The following is a 21,234-nucleotide window of genomic DNA, read 5'->3' as shown; positions in this document are numbered from 1 at the left end:
ACATCATCAGGGAGGTCCCCTTAGAGGTTGGCAGTTCTACCTGAATTGCAGTAGGCTCCAAACAGCTACCCAGCCTGTGCCTGTATTCCTGATGGAAGATCTTGTGGAGGATCTTCAAGGTTATTTCTCTTTCTCCTGTCACCTTTACGTGACCCCTCAATGGGAGAGACCTGAGATGGAACTTCTGGACTATGAGAATACAGCTCCAGTCCCAAAAGAGGAGGGCAAACAGAACCTCCTCAAAACAAATTGGTATCAAAATTACTTAACAGCAAAAAGTCCTCTCTGGAGTGATCACTGTGACTGTAGCCCCTTTACTCTTAGAATAGGAGACTACAGATCTTCAGTTCCCAGGTTCCTGAATCGGGGAGGGAGGGGGGGACCTTTTTCCAGGAAATTCCAGGTTCTCACTTTCAGTCTCAAAAATCCTCAATTATAACTCTCAGGGTTGCCCCACACTGACAGGAAGTGCCTGGCAGGGAATTCCTTAACAAAAGTACCCCTAATGAGGAGATAAAGGCCTCACTTAGGCAGAAACTAAACAGAGCTCCTTCCTCATCTCCTATTTATTAACAAGGTCCACCTATTCAGGCTCCCTAGAGGCGGACCTGTAAAGCAGTTTTCCTTGTAGATGATTTGTGGGCTACTAGGGACATCTAGTGGCCAACCCATAGGGTTGCCACATGTCTAAGAAAGAGATATTTGAGTATGGGACACAGCTTCTTCAACAGCAGTACTCAAATCCTAGAGGGGATTCACAGCTGTTGGAACAGGTAACACCTCCAAAACCAGGGAACCTCTTGTAGTATCCATTACTTGAGGCTATCTCTCTCTCCTCCCTGTTACCTCCTTAACATCAGACTGCTGCTCCATTGGTACCTCACAGCCCTGCACTGAGCTTCTGCCTCTCTTCATCTCCACAGCTTCAGCTTTAGCCAGGGATTCTCAAATCATAAGCTGAGCAGTCTAACACCAATCGTCAAGGGAGAGTTTACCGCTCTGTGTCAGCTTCTCCAGCCATATCCCATCGCAGAGTTGGCAAGGGAGAGGTTCAGTCGGGCTCAGCAGTACTCCCAAGGATACCGAGGAGTCATCACTCGAATCGTCACAAGGCCACTTAGACAAGAATAGGACATGGCAATCCATTGGTTCAGAAGCAGGTGAATTCATAAACATGGTTTTCGTTTTCTGAGACAGGAAAATCCATGTATTGAAAGGAAAAAAAATCAAAGCTCCCAGATGCCATGTCTGTTCAACCGGCCATCTTGGAAGTTCAAACTTGATTTTTCTGGCTTTTTAGATATAACCCAAGATATGATATCCACTAGGGCTACATTGCTAATCACTTTCTGCTCTGAATTGGATATAGATTTTCTCCTTAAGCAATATTTCAAGTATAGTGGGGAGATTTTTTGTGGTCAAAATTTCATATTTTTCCCAGTGTCTCTAGAGCTACCCAGTTAAGGCTTTTCCTTTGAAGAAACAAGTCTTATCTCTGAGGGCATCATATTTTCCTACAATTCCTTGTAAATGTATAGTTGTTTATCAAGGGAATAAGTTTGTTTTTTTGACCCTCTTCATTTGGATAGATTTCTGTTGGATTAAAATGCTGGATCATATTAGTTTAGAAATTCTGTTTTGAGTGACATTTTGAGTATTATGGAGTAAAGATCTATGAGTTCTAGGATGAAGATGAATTTGTGTTTATTATATTGGAAAGATTATGTTCTTATTTTTCCCCCTACTATTGTGGACTTAACATTTATGTATGTATGAATTTTTACTTTATTTGGTGCAAATTATTTCCTTCATGCTAAAATGTTTTCTTGATTTATATCATTGGAATAATAGTGTAAAAGAATAAATAAAAAAAAAAAGAGGCATCTGAATTCTGGCCTTTACTTCACAAAAATGGTTTATTATTTACACAGCAAACAAAGCCAAAAAAGACCTGCTTACATCATCAGCTTTTAAATCAAAGTGACAGCAGTCAACATAGACAATCGTAGCGTACTGCCTGTTTCCTCCAGTCCAGGACATTCCTGTTCCTGCCTGGGCCCTGAGCGTTTATTCCTCTCCCCAGGGAAATCACTTGTATCTTGGCTATCCTTCTTGGTGTCGCTTAAGGTAGACAGAGATTGTAGAATTTAAGCCTGTTGAGGACAGTGTGAATGGGCTGGCTCCAGCGATCTAACCCCATGGCTATTCCAGACATCCACAATCTTCTCAGTAAAGACAGATTCTTGTTATGCTTCCTTGGAACATTCTTTGCTTTAGATTGATGGTCATTTTGAAGTCCATATTCAGTCACTGACCAGATTACAAAGTTAGCAAGATAAACTTAAACGACTAACTTTGAAGGGATATTCAGTGGTGCAGCTAAACTATTGAATTTAGACGGTTGTCTTAAAGACAGCTGGATACATTTATCTGGCTAATTTTAGGTCAGCCCCTTGGCATGACCAGAGTTAGCCAGATAATTTATCCAGCTAACCTAACTCCTCCCAGAAATGCCCCCAGAATGCCCCTAATTATCCACCTAAATGTTATACAGATAATGAGATATCCAGCTAGCATTTAGCAGGATAAGTTCCCAAAATATTCAAAAGCTAGTATTTAGCCAGATAACTTGAGTTATCCAGCTAAAGGCATCTGGATATGGACCTCTTGGTTCATAGTCCACCTTCTGTTGAGGACAGAGTACTTTCCAATTTCTATGTATCCCACCAAGCTCTTGAAAGCAATTCTAGTCCTTTCTGGTATGGGAAAGTTATAGCCTCAACAGGGAATATTTTGTCATTCCCATTAGGTAGCAATTTCATCCATTCCAGATTTTATTGTGAAATTTATCTGAGGGGGGTGGGGGTGAGGGCAAGGGGATGTATACCTACTTGTTCTGATTTGGGTAACTGAACTGATGGAAAAAGTTGGAATGGCTCTAACTGCTGTGGAACCGGAGTCTTAAATTATTCCCTGCTTTGAGTCCGAATTTTCATGGTAAAAATTCTTTTGGATATTTGAAACTAGGCAGTTTTATTAACTTTTTAGTTTAAAAAATTCATGATTTGAAGAACTTTTTAAACCAATGTGCTTCATTTGCACTAACTTTCAGGTGTAGATACACATTTTTTTTCACACACCATTAGGGGAATTGGAAAAAAAAATCGTATAGCAGGATTTTGGTCTTTGAAACATCAGTTTAAGGGAAGGACCAACATTCCTGAGCACATTGTCTCTGGTTGCTATAGCAGCAGAAATATTATTAGATTCAACATGCGTCAGTTCTCTGTGTTTTAAATAATATTATAGGGGCTTTAGTCTTTAGGCAAAGGGAAGCTGGAAAGCGGAGGGTGAAAAAAATACATACTTGGGCTTTTGCAGAAATGTTTGAAATGCGCAGGAAACGTGATGATTGAATACGCTTTTGCAAGAGAAGACATTCGGATTTATAATCTTAGGTGGGTGATTGGGGCCAGCTTTCGAAGGGGGAGGCGGGATTTGGTGAGGGAGAAGGGTGTTTAATTTATTATGGTTTACCTGGCGTGGATGTACTCGAAGAGATGTCAGATTGAAGGGATTTCTTTCTCCTTCCTTTCCTCCAGAAGTCCATGGTGCTTTTCTCATGCTCTCCAGAGACTTTCACAATTTGGGCCTGGAGAGCTGGAGATTCAAGTAATATAAAAGGACTCTTAGGTGTTTTTAAAAAACGGCAGTATGTAAGTTTTTAAATAGCTGAGGAAATCTAAAGGCTGTGGGGTCCCTGGAGGGCTGGAGGAACTCTTGCAGGTCACCAGATCTCTGGAGGGCTGGAGGCGAGGACTTCCACAGAATATAAGTACAGACGTTGGCAGAAAACTCCAGCAAAATCTAGACTTCAAGTTCTGAAAATGCCAGCAGAGATTATAGCAAGCCCCGGGTCCCTGCCTAATTCTGATTTCAGATCTACCATCCCTTCTATGCCATCTGATTGATCGTTAGCCATTCTATAAACAAGAAACAGGTGGCGGCCATCTTTACCAGGAACCTTTATGGCATGGCTTTGGTATATTTTGTGGAAGTAAGTTTCAAAGCCATTTCTATGCATAAAATCTGGTTTTATGCATGTTACAAAATTGGCTGTGGCTCTGTTTGCATAAAAGTACACACAGTATCTGGTTTTGTATGTTTACATGAACTGAGGAAATGTATTGGGGGGGGAGTTGGCATTTATGTGTATTCTTTTTATTTATAAAAGTATGCATACAATTTACATACTCCAAAGAGGCGGTATAAATTTGCACAAGAGAAATACTATACACCTGAACAAAGTGAACTTGTGTACAAGTTTGCTTTGAAAGTCCTCCGTAAAGTCTGCATGTACAATGTGCACACAGATTTTACCACTATGCGGGCTGTTGGAAAATTGCCCTCTGTAAATCCCAGTACAGAATATTCTTGGATTTATTGTTTGTTCAGATTTTGCTGGGTTTTTTTCCTAAAATGAGAGAAACAGGACTCCAAGTCCCAGAATGCACTGTGGTGGGATGTTTAAACAAAGATCAGGACTGGATAGAATAATACATTTATGGAGCCTTTGATTCACTCCTACTGCAGGTGTACCAGGAACAAGAAATTATCAAATTTATAGCTGCAGAGTAAAAGCTAAGAAATTTTGCAGATGTTCTCACTGACATGGGGGATGGTGGTTTCTCTGTTGCTTGCTTCTGAATATTGTCATTTGCAGTTGTATACTTAAAGCTCCAGGTGCATCCTACTTCTTTTCACCAAGTTTGCACAGTGCACAGCCAGCAGGCACTTAAATTTCCGTGTGAAAGGGCCTGGGTACAGGCTGGTAGAATTGAAGAGCGCTGGTGGACATAATTCATTGTGAGAAACTGAGGAGTGACAGAATTGAAGACATTGCTGACCTAGAAACAAGCATGGTAAACCTCAGTCGGTGTCCTCCAAATTTAAATTTGTGGCACTGCTTTAATGTTCTGAATCATTTATTTGAATCTTCTTGATTGAAAAATAACCTGTCACCTTCAGCACTGCGATCTTCTGTGAAATCAGGGATACTTTTGTAGCCATGAAGAAACTGCAGATGGTGAATGCAACTCTTGGATTTTTATGGCAGTCGAGCAATAAACAGATTGCAGGACCCCTTTCCCCTTTTTCATTTTTTATTTCCTGCCTTTAAAGATAAACAACATGAAGTGGAAATTCCCTCCCCCACGGCAAAGGAGAAAGAGAAGAAGAAGCGCCCCATGTCCAAGATCAGCGGGGTGAAAAAACTGATGCACAGCTCCAGTTTCACAAACTGCAGCATCCCACGTTTCGGAGTTAAAACAGACCACGAGGAGCTGCTGGCAAAGGTGAGCAGACCACCCAAAGGGAGCTGGAGGTGTCACTTGCTTAAGTGTTCTTTGAACAGTTGTTCTGATGGCTGGAGTCAGAAGTAGGGAGAGGGAGGAGTCTGTGACAGGAGTGCACTTTCGCCAGGGTTACAGATGGGTTTCATGTCATCTGGACAGGCCTAGGCAGCCTGGGTTTTATCCCCACTTCATCTAGATGACATGGAACTCCTTGGCAACCCTAATCCCAATAATCCCCTCCTTCCCCACCACCTGATTGAGCTAGGCCAGGTTTTGCTCCATTGCATCAAGGGACTTATAGTTCTCATTTGGACAGTTTTCATAACCATATATGTGGGCACAATGGAGTGGCTGAAAATTGCCCTGTTTGGCTTTCATATATTTTTAAATTCAGATACCACCCTGAAGCAAGCCTTTGTGAATGCTGACCATTGTCAGTGTTTGGATGTCAGTTGAAGTGAAGCAGCAATTAAGGGGAGGCCTTGTTTTTGCTTTCAAGTCCACTTCGTTTCATACAAGCTAAGTTTTTTAAATTAAAAAGTTTTTTTTAAGTATTAAAAAAAATTAAGCGCAAAGGACACACAGCATTTGATAGAAAATGTGTCTTTATTAAAGAGTGGACTGACTAGATGTTTATTAAGACCAGTGATTACATCAGGCATATGCTTCAATGCACTTCTGGGGTCTTTTTCCTCCCAAATTAAGTTCATCTCATGTATACAAACATTCGCTAGTCAATGTAAGTGGAGATTTTTTTTTGAGTAATTGAGCTTTACATACCTGCTACACATGACCGCAAGAGAGGGAGAAAGCCAGAGAGAAGGCACAGGGATAGTGCTTTACTGATTTTCAGTTCAATGCAAAGACATTCATCCTTGATTAGAGAACAGGCATTAAAATTACCAGATGGCTCCAAATCAATCCTGATTTTGTTCCATTGCATGCAGTGATGTATAGCCCTGGTTTCTTGGAGTTCAGAACCATAAGTTCTTAAGTACAAAGAAACTGAAACTGAACTGGCACTGCCTGTCCCTCAGAACCTGATGCCGTCTGGCAGTCACTTTCCTAGACACTGAGCAACATTACTCTGGGAGCTTCTGCGCTGTCTCCCTGATAGATGGGAATATGTTTTTTATGTGGTCAGATTTGTCCTCAGATTACCAGCTGAGGTTGCTTTAATTCTGCAGAGTATACATTCTTACAATCTTTATGCTGTCCTGCACCAAATTTGCCATAAGGATTGGATCCAGTGATGGAAGGTCAAATGTATAATATGTCTGTATGCTAATAACTGATTATATTATTCCTAGGAACTAGAAGATATCAACAAATGGGGCCCTGATATGTTTAAAATAGCAGAGTACTCTGTCAACCGGCCACTGACAGTCACTATGTATGCCATCTTCCAGGTAGGTGAGACCTCCTTTGGTTTCTGTTTGACAGAGGCAGCTAATAGTTGTCAGTCTACAGCCATTCAAGGCACATTGAGATCAAGATTCAGAAGTCATAACTTTTAAGTTATTCATCTAAAACACAAAACCAGCTTTTTCAGCTCCTAATCCAGCTAAATTCTAGCCTGGCCGTTCTGGGGGTGAGCAGGTGGCTTCTGGTATGAGCAGAGCTAGCCAGATAATGGATGACTTATCCGACTAACTCTGGTTGTGCCACCGACCTGTCCTAAAGTTAACCTGATAATCTTATCCAGCTAACTTTAAGATAGCCGGGTTTATTCAGCAGCACTGCTGAATATCCCAGCTAACAGATCGATACTCTAAGGCCGCGGTAGAAACAGTGCGGCAGTGCCGGGCGCACCCTCGTTCCCCGCACGCACAGTTCTCTTAACCTACCGCTCGATACTCTCTTCAAATTGCATGCAAATGCATGCCGCGGCTGCGAAGCGTTAGGCAAGCGTTAGGCCCGCGCAACTCACTTTACTGTATAAGGCGCTAATACAGCGCCTATACAGTATCCTGGGTGCGCTGGTACCTGTCATTTCAAATGTCATTTCAAATGGCAGAGGGAGCCGGCGGCGAAAGCGGCCTCTGGAGGCCGCTTTCACCGCTGGCTCCCTCTGCCTGGATGAATGCACGCTCACCCGGCCACGGTCTGGATCGAACACGCGCCCACCCACCCGCCAGCTCCCACCGCCGCCTGGATCCAACGCGCGCCCCACCGGCTCCCACCGCCACCGCCGCCTCTCGATGACCGCACGCCTGGGGGATTCGGAAAGTGACAGGTATTTATACATATATATAAACAACTTACGCTGCAATGTTAATATGGAGGTCGTCCATGGTTTTTTACACTTTACTCTCCTTTGGTTTTACCCCCATTTTTTACACTTTATTCCCGTTTTAATTTCGAACACCACACTAACACCAAGTAGAGGGTAGCGGTAAACTACAGGTTAAGGACGCGGCAAAATAGCAGTTACAAAGGAGATAATCTGAGCGCGCGTCACAGTATCGGAGGGGAATAGCTAATTCCTTCATTATACAGCTAATTCATTCATTTACATATCATATACATGCTGGGTGCGGAAAGGGTTATGCGTCTGTTTTAAGAAGCGCTAAGGACGCGTGAAACTGGAGACTGTATCGCTGGATCGCCTTACGCGTCCGAATTGTGCGCTCACAGCACGTTACAGACGGGAAATCTTCAACCGCACGTTACAGTATCGATCTGTAAGTTAGCCGGATACGTGTATCCAAGCCACACAGCAGCTGAATATGGCCTGCATGATCACCAAGTTTTGATCTGCACAGACTATGCTGGCAAAGCTCTTTAAAGTCCATGGTATGGGAGCTTTGCTGTGGGTTTTAAATGCCACACTTGGGAAGCATAAACTCTGTTGAGAAAGAACACGAGGCCCCCCCAGTCTGCCCCTTCTCCCTTCCCATTGTAATACCGCAGACCCTAGTGTATCTCCGGTTTGCACCCTCATTTCCCTATCATCATAGATCCTCTGTGCGTGGATCATGTGTTCTTGAAATCCAGATCCTGCTCTTGCTCTGCTCACATAGTGCTTCAAAGAGCTCAGAACAGAATAGAGTTAAAATTTGTTTTTTTAAATGTAAGCGAAGCTACTTATATTCTGTATGAGATTTCCCTCCCTGTACCGTGGGGAGCGATGGAAGAAAGCATATTTCTATGCAAATAATTTCATGAGAAATAAGGTAATGTTTAATGTGGTAAAAAAAACATTATTAGAATTATAGCTAGCCCTTACAAAAAATAACATGAAATTAATGGACCATACAGAATATATCTCTTAGAACAGAATGAAAAATTTAAGGCAGAAAAGTGTAAACATATCTTAAGAATATTCTGATCACTACCACTCTGGCTTCATACTGGCAGGCCCTTTTCCTGTTTTTCTTGTCTTCTTTTCAGACAGATTGTTGAAAAGACCACATGTTCAGGGCCAGATTAACCTTTTGGTAAACTAGGAAGTTGCCTAGGGTGGCAGCTTCCTCGGGGACACCAAACAGCAGCTACAGCAAACCAACAGTGCTGGTTTGGAATGGCAGGTTTGCTATATATTTTGCAGGGTTGTTGTGTTACTTCACAAAGTGGCTGGTAATGGTTGGAGTTTATGTCATCATTCCTGAGGTGACATGAGAATTTGACTTTTTTTTTTTTGTATGATGAGTAATAAGGTGAAACACTCCACCAACCAGTCACTTCAGAGGTTATTTTTAGCCAGTGTGGTATAGATTTATTTTAATTTACAGATGTATGTATGTTCTTGTTTTATTTTCAGTCTACCCCCAAAACCCACAGATGATACATTCTTCAGACACTGCAACATGATTTCTGAAACATTTTTATATTATGTATAGATCATAACAATGAAACAAAGTTTAATATTTAAAAGTGTGATGTCCACGTATATGTTTTTACAAAATCATTCTGGGAGCGGTAGTAGTGGACTGATCATGATTGTTAATTTTAAATATCAAATCTGCGGGGGTGGGGGTTGGGGAGGAGGTGTAAAGTCCTGAAAGTTAATTGAGGCAGCATAAGGCTGAAGGTTGCCTAGGGTGCCTATACCATTGCATCGGCCCTGCGCATATTTGTTAATATCCTAGCTGAAAGGTTTGTAAAGAAGGTCCACCTGCTTTTGGTATTGCCAGGTTACACTTCACTAAATTTTCACAGGGGATCTATGCAGAAAAATAGCATATATGTGCTTAAGTAGCATGTATTTACACATTCTATTTTATAAATACTGTATTTTTGGTTTTCATGCGTACAGTTTACCAGTGCAAAAAAAAGGGGGGGGGGGGGGGTGTAGGAGCATTCTAGGTGTGGTCAAGAAGTAAGTGGTGTGGAAGTTGCTATTTCATAAGAGATATATTTATTTATTTATTTATTTATTTACTGATTTTTGTATACCGACTTTCCTCAAAAGAAATCAAGACGGTTTAACAGAGTAGATGTCAATACAGATCTAAACGATCGTAAAGACGCACATTTTTGTCAATTAACATCAATAATAAAATAAATCATACATTTATAATCTCTCTAAAGACATTTCTAAGTCTAATAATACACATGTAGTACATCTTAAAACATAAAATATTACTAAAAACAACTAAAAATAGATTGATTAAAAACTTAAACTTAAAAAACAATAACACTAAAATTCTATATAATCAATAAGAGAATCTAAGATATTAAATAACTCAACTTGACTCTAAAAAAGCCTGTTCAAATAGTCAAGTCTTTATCAATTTCTTAAATTTCTGGATACAAGTTTCCGTTCTAATATCAACAGGAAGGGAATTCCAAATTTTAGGACCAGCCAAAGACAAAGTCCTATCCCTAACTGAATTCAAATGTGCCGCTTTTGGAGAAGGAACTGTAAGCAATGCTTTTCCCAGAGATCTTAAATTTCTAACCGGAGTATGGATCCTGAGAGAGGCATTAAGCCATTCAGAATGATCCCCATATATTGTCTTATGAATAAGAATCAGACATTTGTATTGAATTCTTGCATGAATCGGCAACCAATGGAGTTCTATCAGAACTGGTGTAATATGATCAAATTTCTTCCTATTAGACAAAAGGCGGGCTGCCGCATTTTGGAGTAGCTGTAAAGGGCGAAGAGTGACATTTGGTACTCCTAACAATAACGCATTACAATAGTCCAACTTTGGAGAAATCAAAGCCTGAAGCACTGTGCGAAAATCCCCAGAATGAAGAAACGGTCTTAGTTTTTTTTAAAATGTGAAGTTTAAAAAGACCATCTTTGTTAATAGCTTTAATATAAGCTTTCATATTTAACTCAGCATCTAGAATAGGGCCTAAATCTCTACTTCATAGTTAATTTATATGCCGGTGAGAGGGATTTTATCTCACTATCCATTTTCTCAGTGACTTTATTACTCAAATATAGGATTTCCGTTTTGGATCTATTTAGCGAAAGAGACATATGTGATAATAGTTGAGTTATAGATGAAGAGTAGAGTTCCCAAAGTTTCAAAGTAGCTTGAAGAGAATCATCAATGGGTAGCAAAATTTTGACATCGTCCGCAAAAAGAAAATGCACCAATCCCAAGCCAGTTAAAAATCTACAGAGTGGTGCCATATAAACATTAAAAAGTGTAGGTGACAACGAGGAACCCTGAGGGACCCCTGTAGACATTGATACTGAATCTGATTCTGTTATGTCTAATCTGACTTTAAAAGATCTATTAGCTAAAAATGATTTGAACCATGCTAGAGTTGAGTCTTTTAATCCTATTTCATGTAACCTTGTTAGCAGTACTTCATGCTTAACGGTATCAAAAGCCGCTGAAATATCTAATAAAATAAGAAGATAAGATTTATTCTGATCAAAACCCCTTTGGATTGTATCCGTCAAGGAGATCAATAAAGATTCAGTACTATGAAATTTTCTAAAACCAAATTGAGAGGGGTATAACAAATGATTATCATCAAGATACTCCATTAGCTGACGATTCACTACTTTCTCTAGGAGTTTAGCCAGAAAAGGAAGAATAGAGATGGGACGATAGTTTGCCAAAACTTCTGGGTCAAGATTACTTTTCTTCAACAACGGCTTAACAACTGCACATTTTAATAAATCTGGAAAATGTCCCTCTTCCAAAGATTTGTTAATAATATCTGCTAAAGGCTTGGCTATAATATCAGGAACTAACTTCAGCAGTTTTGTAGGTATAGCATCAAGCGGATGGAAAGCTGGTTTAATCTTTTTGATAAGATTACAGACTTCCAGTGAAGAAACTGATTCAAAAGCATCCCATGTGACTGAGGGATTACAAGGAAGGATTATATTTTGCAACGGTAAATTATCTAGATCCTTTAAAACCAGCTGGACTTTATTCTTAAAGAAAGATGCAAACTCATTTGCTTTCTCTTTCTGGTTCTCAAAAGAATAATTATTTCCCTTTGGTTTAATAAGATCAGAAACATAAGAAAATAATAGTTTAGGGTTAAATTGATCTTTTCCGAATAAAAATTGCGTTTAGCTATATTTATTTCTTTCCTATATGTATGTAGTGCTCTTCTATAATTGGTTAAGGTGTCGGAATTACGACTTTTTCTCCAAATTCTTTCCAGTTTTCTCAGGCCTTGTTTGTACAGTTTTACACCTGCTACAGTTTTACACCTGCTAATTGACTAGCGCAAGTGAAATCAGACTTGTCTGTTGTCTGCAATCTTTGGGTGGGAGGCCTGGATGACCTGGTGGGAGTTCAGGTGAAGTTCTAGAGGGTCTAGGTGACCTGGAGATGGCCTGGGTGAATGGACAGAGGAGGTATCGGCAAACTGGTGATTTCAAGTATGTGTACAAGTATTTTCAAAGCTGGATATGTGCATATTTTATAAAATACCTGCCTCCACTTATAAATCAGGGTTATTATGCATGTTATATTTTTTTTGCTCTTAAAATATGTGCACGTATATTTATAACATAGGTATAGAAAGTAAGTACATTCATTGAATTGCAAATATTCACAAATACTTTCAGATCATAACTATGCTCCCGCTGCATAGTTTATAAAGAAATAGGATAATGGTCTATGTGTCCACTTACATGCACAAATCTAGCACCACAAATAGGTTTGAAGTTAGGCTTCTGCATAGTTTGATTCTGCTATCTGCCTCTTTTATCCTGCTAGGAACGAGATCTTCTGAAGACATTCCAGATCCCCGTGGACACTTTTATTACGTATATGATGACGCTGGAGGATCACTACCACTCGGACGTGGCTTACCACAATAATATCCACGCCGCTGATGTGGTCCAGTCAACCCACGTACTGCTGTCCTCGCCAGCTCTGGAGGTGAGAAGCACCATGGGGGGATCATTCAATGATATGGGCTTCTGGGACCACCTTACTCGTCAACAGTCCTGAGATGGCCTATGTGACTTTGGAAAGGTTTTTCTTAACTCCCATCCTCAAGGCATTCTGAGATGTATAGTTCAGTGTTCTTATAAGGCACAGGCATTTACCAATAATAGAAGCCATGGATTCAGTGGAGGAGTAGCATAGTTTTTAGAGTAGTCGACTGAGTCCCAGGGGATCCAGAGTCCAAATCCCACATCTCCCAGTGACTCTGCTTGTGACCTTGGGAAAGTCACTTTGCCCTCCAAATTCTTAGGTACAAATTTAGGATCGTAAGCCTACAATGCCTAAATTTGTAACTCCCAAATCCAATCCAAATCTAGATAGTATTATCAATCAACAAACAGTGTTTTCAAACTCATAACATAATTAATCCAGAGTATGAAGAGAATGGAGAAATTTTGCCAATTCTCAGCAATCCATTTAGGAGTGGAGGAGTAGCCTAGTGGTTAGAGCAGTGGACTATGAACCAGGAGACCAGGGTTTGAGTCCCACTGTTGCTCCTTGTGACCTTGGGCAAGTCACTATACCCTCCATTGCCTCAGGTACAAACCTCTGAGGATAAAGAAATACCTATAGTACCTGAATGTAATCCGCTTTGAAGTGCTGAAAAAAGTGTGAAAAGCGGAATATAAATCTAAATAAATAAAAATGAGATGCTCATAGCTGCCAGATGACCCAGTTTCAGGAGGAAGACTTGGGGCCAATCCTGACTTTTAACCAGTCCTCTCCTGATGCCCAGCAATAACTGTAGTGTAAGTTTAAAATATCATGGTACATGAAATATCATGAATATCATGATACATATAGCTGCAAGTTCAGAATTCAATACTGGTCCACAGTGCCCTTCAGAAGGAGGCACACTTAGCAGCTCTGCAATATCTGTTAAATCACTTAGATGTGTGACTTTCCAAATTAATTACTGTTGCCATAGAAGTTAACCAAGAAGCAGCTGTCCTTCAGGAGTCATTGACTAACCCCTTTAACTAGATCCCAACTAAACTGGCTTCATTTTTTCAGAGGGATAGCCATGTTAGTCTGGTGTAGCAAAATGACAAGAGGCAGGTGGCACCTTATAGACCAGTGGTTCTCCACCTTTTTTCTGTCGGGACACACCTGATAGATGGTCTCACATGCGTGTAAAATTGAACACATGGCGGTCCAAGGTTAAATGTAAATGTACACTTTGCATCCACAGGAACCCCAGTCCTGATCCTCAGCAATGTGTATAAAGCAGAACTAGAACATTCCCCGTACAACTCACCATACAAAAAAGATATTCTGGTGTTATCTTAATAATGCAACACAAACTCCCTCTACTACCAGGCGCAATAGCCCTACTTATAAAAAGACAGCAGTTCACCACCAATGCATGTCCTATTGAGAAAACACAACAAATAAGCGGGCCGATTCAGTAAAGTCCACGGGAGAGCCCGGCGCACGCACAGGCCACTCTCCTGTGCGTGCGATTCAGTATGCTAATTAGGCCCGGCAGTAAAACCAGGTAAAAGGAGGCGCTAGGGACACTAGCGCATCCCTAGCGCCTCCTTTTGGACCGGAGCGGCGGCTGTCAGCGGGTTTGACAGCCGACGCTCAATTTTGCCGGCATCGGTTCTCAAGCCCGCTGACAGCCACGGGCTCGGAAACTGGACGCTGGCAAAATTGAGCGTCCGGTTTTCGACCCGACAGCTGCGAGCTGACTTCAAATTTTTTTTTTTTTTTTTTACTTTTGGAAAGTTTCGGGACCTCCGACTTAATATCGCCATGATATTAAGTCGGAGGATGCACAGAAAAGCAGTTTTTACTGCTTTTCTGTGCACTTTCCTGGTACCCGAAGAAATTAGCGCCTACCTTTGGGTAGGCGCTAATTTCTGAAAGCAAAATGTGCGGCTTGGCTGCACATTTTGTTTTCTGAATCGCGCGGGAATACCTAATAGGGCCATCAACATGCATTTGCATGTTGCAGGCGCTATTAGGTTCTTGGGATTGGATGCGCGTTTTCAGCCCCTTACTGAATAAGGGGTAAGGGAAAACGCGCATCCAATGGCAGGTTAACAGTGCGCCCAAAAGTGAGGTATTTAACTAGCCTGCATGCTAGTTAAATACCTCACCTCGGTCAAACACACAAGATCAACCTTCACCAAGTATAGAAAGACCACAAATTAAAAATATGGACACAGAAACTGGAATAGAAACTCAAAAAAACCACTCTGCATGCACTAAAAAACTGGAGAAATGGAAACAGAAATATAGCACCTAACATAGTACCAAGATTTGCAGGTACAGAGAAGGGCAACCAAAATGATAAAGGGGATGGAACAGGTCCCCTATGAGGAAAGGCTAAAGAGGTTAGGGCTGTTAAGCTTCGAGAAGAGATGGCTGGCGGGGGGGGGGAGGGGGGGATATGATATAAGTCTTTAAAATCATGAGAAGCCTAGAATGGGTAAATGTGAATCAGTTATTTACTGTTTCGGATAATAGAAGTACTAGGGGGCACTCCATGAAGTTAGCAAGTAGCACATTTAAAACTAATTGAAGAAAATTCTTTTTCACTCAATGCACAATTAAACTCTGGAATTTGTTTCCAGAGAATGTGGTTAGTGCAGTTAGTGTAGCTGGGTTTAAAAAAAGTTTAAATAAGTTCTTGGAGGAGAAGTCCATTAACTGCTATTAATCAAGTTGACTTAGTTAATGGCCACTGCTATTACTGGCATCAGTAGTATGGGATCTACTTAGTGTTTGGGTACTTGCCAAGTACTTGTAGCCTGGATTGGCTACTGTTGGAAACAATTAAAACGGCAGTCAAGAAAAATGAACTTAAAAAGCCACCTTTACTTATCCTCTCTAGCAGTTCTCCTACACCTTTCCCTTGCAGGCCACACCAGAAGCAGCTGTAGCTGCTGAAGCTTGATGGACCCTAGGTCTTACCCAGTATGGCAATTTCTTATGTTCTTAAACTAATCCGCACAAAGTTACACTTGCATTATGGCATGCACTCAAATGGAACAACCCTACCTATAAAAAAGCAACACTATAAATATTAAACCAGGCCCTAAACACAAATACACCTCCAATAAGGAAAATAGAAAAAGCCAAGTTGCTATAGATCGCCACACAAAAGTAATTGTAAAACTATATGAATAAATGTTTCAAAACATAGCATCTAACAATTAAAAAGAATTAAAAACTCTTAAAAATTATTAAAAATTCTCTAAACACCAATAAAATAGTTCATAACAGCAGATACATCACATAATACCCAATAATTAAAATGGCAGTCAATCAAGAAAAATAAACTTAAAAAGCCACCTTTACTTACCCTTTTCCAGCAACTCTCCTATTCCTTTTCCTTGCGGGCCACACCAGACGCAGCAGTAGCTGCTGAAGCTCTGTCCTCACGGTCCTCTTCCTTAGGGACCACACCAATCTCTGTCTCTCCTCTCACACACACACACCTCAACATACATACATCACACACATACATCACATCACACCCTCAGGACCAGTTTCTGTCTCTCACAGACCAATCATCTCCCCGACCAGTCTCTCTCTCACATGCACGCACACCCACCAGTCACCTGCCTGATCAGTCTTTCTCACACATACACGTCACCTCTCTGACCAGTCTCTCTCAATCACACAATGCTCTCTCTCTCTTACACACAGGCTTTCAATCAAACACATAGGCTCTCTCTCACTTAGGCTCTCAATCACACAATTACACACATGCTCTTTCTCTTACTTACATAGGCTCTCAATCACACACATGCTCTCTCTTTCTGTTATACACACAAGCTCTTAATCATACATACATATGTTCTCACACTCCATATAGGTTTTCAGTCACACTTATATACATATTGTCTCTATCACACAAACATTCTTAATCACACAGTTACACATGAAGGCTCTCAGTCACTCACATACATGATGTCTCACTCTCTCACAGACACACACACAAACACACACAATCTCAAACAATTATGCTTGCTCACTCACTCTCCCCACTGAACTAGCGGCCCATCAGCTACAGGGCTGACGATCCTTGTCTTTTTGCTCCAGGGTGCACTGCTCTTTTTCGGGCCGATGCTGCACACACTTTACCTAGCATGGCCTCTTCTTCCCGCACTCATGGCTGCTGCACTCCACTTCCCCTTCTGGGCCACGGGGGGTGGGGAGGGGGGGCAGAAAGAAGAGACTATGTGGTGTCACTGACTTCAGCTCTCCTGCTGCGTTCTACCCGGGCTATCAGCATTTTAAGCCTGGGCGGAGGAAGAGTTCCCATATCTCTGGGGCAGGGGAGCAGCTGGGCCAGCAGGTGACCGGGGAAGTGTGGCAACCTCTTCATGGATGCTTGCCTTGAAAGCTCATGTCTCAATAAATTGGTTATCCCAGGACAAGCAGGATGCTAGTCCTCACATATGGGTGACGTCACTGACGGAGCCCTATCACGGAAAACTTTCTGTCAAAGTTTCTAGAAACTTTTGACTGGCATCCTGAGCCCACTGAGCATGCCCAGCACGCCATGATCCCTCGAGCCACAGGGTTCTCCCTTCAGTCTTCTTTTTTCTGCGAAGCCATTAGCCTCGTGGTTATAGGAGTCCTGTGTGGTGAATTTTCACTACATAAAAAAGTTTTAAAAACTCGGAAAAACTTTAAAGCGCCCTAGGGGTCTCCCTTTTTTCCACCGTCGGTAAGTCTTTAAATTTTTCCGGTCGGTTCCATTACGGCTAAACCGAGTCAGAAGGTCGTCGACGGCTGTCCGGCCTTTGCTATGGCTACGGGTTTTAAGAAGAGCCCGAATTGTTCCCGCACTATGTCCATAACGGACCCACACATCGTGTGTGTACTTTGTCTCAGCGAGGGACATGACGTTTCGACGTGCCCAAGATGTGCCGAGATGACGCCGAAAGGCAGAAGACTACGTATGGAGAAAATGGAACATTTATTCCATCTTCAACTAATGCCATCGACCTCAACTTCCACACAGTCGTCTCCGGCTGGAGCGATTAGGAAAGTCGTCCTCAAAACAAAACATAGACCGGATGAAGCAGGTGATCGGCCTTCACCGATCATCGATAAAGTCTACATCTGTCATCGAAAAAGGCGTCGAACATCGACAGAAACACCGTCATCGACACTGGAAGCCTCACGATCCTGAATTGGATCCGATAACCAGAGTTCCATCGACAAGTCTCAAATCAACTCTGAAGAAGCCTCGGAGAGAGGACTCTCCATGTCCACCGAGGCCTTCAACTCCTAGGCGATCCCCACCGATATTGATGCCGGGAACCGTACCTCCACAGGGCCCTGCGGAGGTACTGGTATCACCTTCGCTGCTTCCCCCCATAGCTGCTCTTGTTTCACCAGCTATGAGGGCAGAACTGGACGTTTACATCCGCCAGGCATGCCTCCAATGCCAGCACCGATCACAGTTCCGCCATCGATGCCAGCTCCATCGCCGGCACCGGTTCCACTCCCATCACCGGTGCCCATTCCAATGTCATCGCCGAGTCCATCGCCGGTTCCAGTTCGGCCAACACCGATGCCGATGCCGGATATGTCCTTTTTCGCGCCAATTTTAGCGAAATTGGACACACTCATCAGTGCCATCCCGATACAACCACCCGATGTCCCGGCGCCAAGACCGATGGAAGAAGAAATAGTGAAGGAAGTACTGATACCTGAACGTATTCCAGGTCCATCGGGAATCTCACGTCCACGGCCATCGTTTTCTCCACTATTTCCATCGAAACCACTGGAGAAACCATCGATGCCATCTCTTCCTATTCCATCGACTCCTCCTCGTCCACATTCATCGGACATTTGGAAGGATCCAAATACTGACTCTTCCTCGGAGGAAGTCCTCTCAGAACCTTCTCCTCCAGAGGAAAGAAGGAAATCCCCTCCAGAGGACCTTTCTTTTTCAAATTTCATCAAAGACATGGCTGATAACATCCCTTTTCAGCTGGAATCTGAAGAAGATACTAGACAGAAGACTCTGGAGGTATTATAATTCGTGGACCCACCTAAAGAAGTCCTGGCGATACCAGTTCACGAAGTACTAGTGGACTTACAACACAGGCTATGGGAGCATCCCTGCACCATACCACCGGTGAATAAACGAACTGATGCTACATACCTAGTCCAGCATATCTCAGGCTTCCAAAAAAACTCAACTACCCCATCAATCGGTAGTAGAAGAATCAGCTCAGAAGAGGTCAAAAAGAATTAAACCTCATTCATCAAATCCTCCTGGGAAAGACAACAGGTTTTTGGAAACCATCGGCAGAAAAATGTTTCAGGGATCCATGCTAGTATCCAGAATTGCATCCTATCAGCTCTGTATGATGCAATATCAGCATAATTTGTGGAAACAAATTCAGCAACTCTCGGAATCTCTTCCCCAGCAATTTCAAGATTCCTTCAATAGTATCATCCATAAAGGCCTGGAGGCTGGGAAACATGAAGTTTGTGTAGCTTATGATAGCTTTGAGACTTCATCTAGAATGTCTGCCACTGGCATAAGTGCCCGCAGATGGGCCTGGTTCAAGGCCTCCGATCTGAGGCCAGAAGTACAAGAGAAATTTGCTGATCTTCCTTGTGCAGGGGACAAATCTCTTGGAGATAATAGTATGAGAGGCATTTCCTAGCTGAAGGAACATTCGGAAACCTTGCGGTAGCTCTCCTCTGCTCCTCAGGAGTCCCAAACATCCTCATGAAGACTCCCAAGGAAGGATTCAAAACGGCCATATTATAGACCACGGAGATACTATCCACCTTCTGCCCATGGAAGGTCATCTAGGCCAGCACAAAGACTGCAGGCCCAACAACCAAGAGCACCTAGAGCTCAACCCCCTCCGCAAAAAGGCCCGACTTCGGGATTTTGAAATCTCACCGGGGAACAGAAGCCTACCTGCCAATCCGACCCCAAATTTGCCAGTAGGAGGTCGGATCACTTTCTTCCATCACAATTGGTCGCACATCACTACAGACCAATGGATACTCTCGATAACATCTCAAGGGTACCACCTGGACTTTCTCACTGTACCAAATGATACTCCACCCACCTCATCTTGGACAGTAAACAATCAATCCACACTCTTACAAAAAGAATTATCCACCCTTCTGAGAGCCAGGGCCGTAGAACCAGTTCCCCGGCCTCAGCAGGGCAGAGGATTCTACTCCCATTACTTCCTCATTCCAAAGAAAACAGGAGGCCTACGTCCCATATTGACCTCCGGAAACTCAACAAATACCTGAAAAAAGAAAAATTCAGGATGGTATCATTGGGCACCATGCTACCTCTACTTCAAAAGGAGATTGGCTCTGTTCTCTGGATCTTCAAGACGCTTACGCTCACATTCCAATATTCCCTCCTCGTCGCAAGTATCTGCGATTCCTAGTAGGAAGTCAACATTTCCAATACAAGGTGCTACCATTTGGTCTTGCCTCAGCATCTCGAGTGTTCACAAAGTGCCTGGCAGTGGCAGCTGCCCATTTGCACAAGGAAGGCATGCACGTTTTTCCTTACCTGGACGATTGGCTTATCAGAAGCCAAACAAGACAAGGAGCTCTCAACTCTCTCAAGCTCACAATAACTCTACTCCATTCGTTGGGATTCCTCATCAACTACCAGAAATCCCACTTCATACCATCTCACCTGTTACAATTCATCGGAGCAGAATTAAACACCATAACTTCAAAAGCTTTCCTTCCAAAAGACCGTGCACAGACACTCGCCTTGTTAGCAGGCTCTCTCCGCGCACACACGCAAGTAACAGCTCATCAATGTCTCACTCTTTTGGCTCACATGGCCTCCACAGTTCACGTCACTCCTATGGCCATATTAGCCATGAGAGTTACTCAATGGACACTCAGAAACCAATGGATACAAGCCATTCAACCACTGTCTTATCCAGTTCAAGTAACTCAGCAACTACGGTCCTCGCTCCTATGGTGGACAAACATGGACAACTGGCTCACAGATCTACCTTTCCAACAACCGATTCCACAAGTGACGTTAACTACCGATGCATCCAACTTCGGGTGGGGAGCACACATTGGTCATCTGCAGACTCAAGGTACTTGGACAAAACTCGAAGCAACATTTCAGATAAATTTCCTAGAGCTTCGAGCTATACGTTATGCGCTGCTTGCGTTCAAGGACTGCCTTTCCCACAAGACTGTTCTGATACAAAAAGACAACACAGTAGCCATGTGGTACATAAACAAAGAGGGAGGTACGGGCTTGTATCTCCTTTGTCAAGAAGCCGCACAGATTTGGAACTGGGCCCTAACGTACTCAATGTTTCTTCGGGCCACTTATCTGGCAGGCATTCACAACGTAGTGGCGGATCACCTCAGTCGTCACTTCCAACCTCACGAATGGTCTCTGAATCCAGGAGTAGCGACCAAGATCTTTCAACGTTGGCGCCAGCCAACAGTAGACCTCTTTGCATCACAACTGAATTACAAAGTGGACAACCTTTTCTCCCTGCACA

At 42.6% G+C, this 21,234-nt stretch overlaps 1 protein-coding gene across 3 annotated transcripts in view; it reads left to right on the top strand.

Annotated features, from left to right (window-relative positions):
- Positions 1-21,234, top strand: part of PDE4C (phosphodiesterase 4C) — a 969,601-nt gene that overhangs the window by 881,511 nt on the left and 66,856 nt on the right. For all 3 annotated transcript variants that reach the window (XM_029614335.1, XM_029614336.1, XM_029614337.1), the window contains 3 exons: positions 5,182-5,354; positions 6,665-6,763; positions 12,503-12,667. In XM_029614335.1, coding sequence (XP_029470195.1) covers positions 5,182-5,354; positions 6,665-6,763; positions 12,503-12,667 — 437 coding nt within the window. The remainder of the gene's footprint in view (positions 1-5,181; positions 5,355-6,664; positions 6,764-12,502; positions 12,668-21,234) is intronic.

The sequence above is a fragment of the Rhinatrema bivittatum genome, chromosome 8, assembly GCF_901001135.1.
Source record: "Rhinatrema bivittatum chromosome 8, aRhiBiv1.1, whole genome shotgun sequence".
NCBI classification, from domain to species: Eukaryota; Metazoa; Chordata; class Amphibia; order Gymnophiona; family Rhinatrematidae; genus Rhinatrema; species Rhinatrema bivittatum.
Note: the sequence above shows the minus strand (reverse complement) of the source record. Positions and strands in the feature narration are given on the sequence as shown.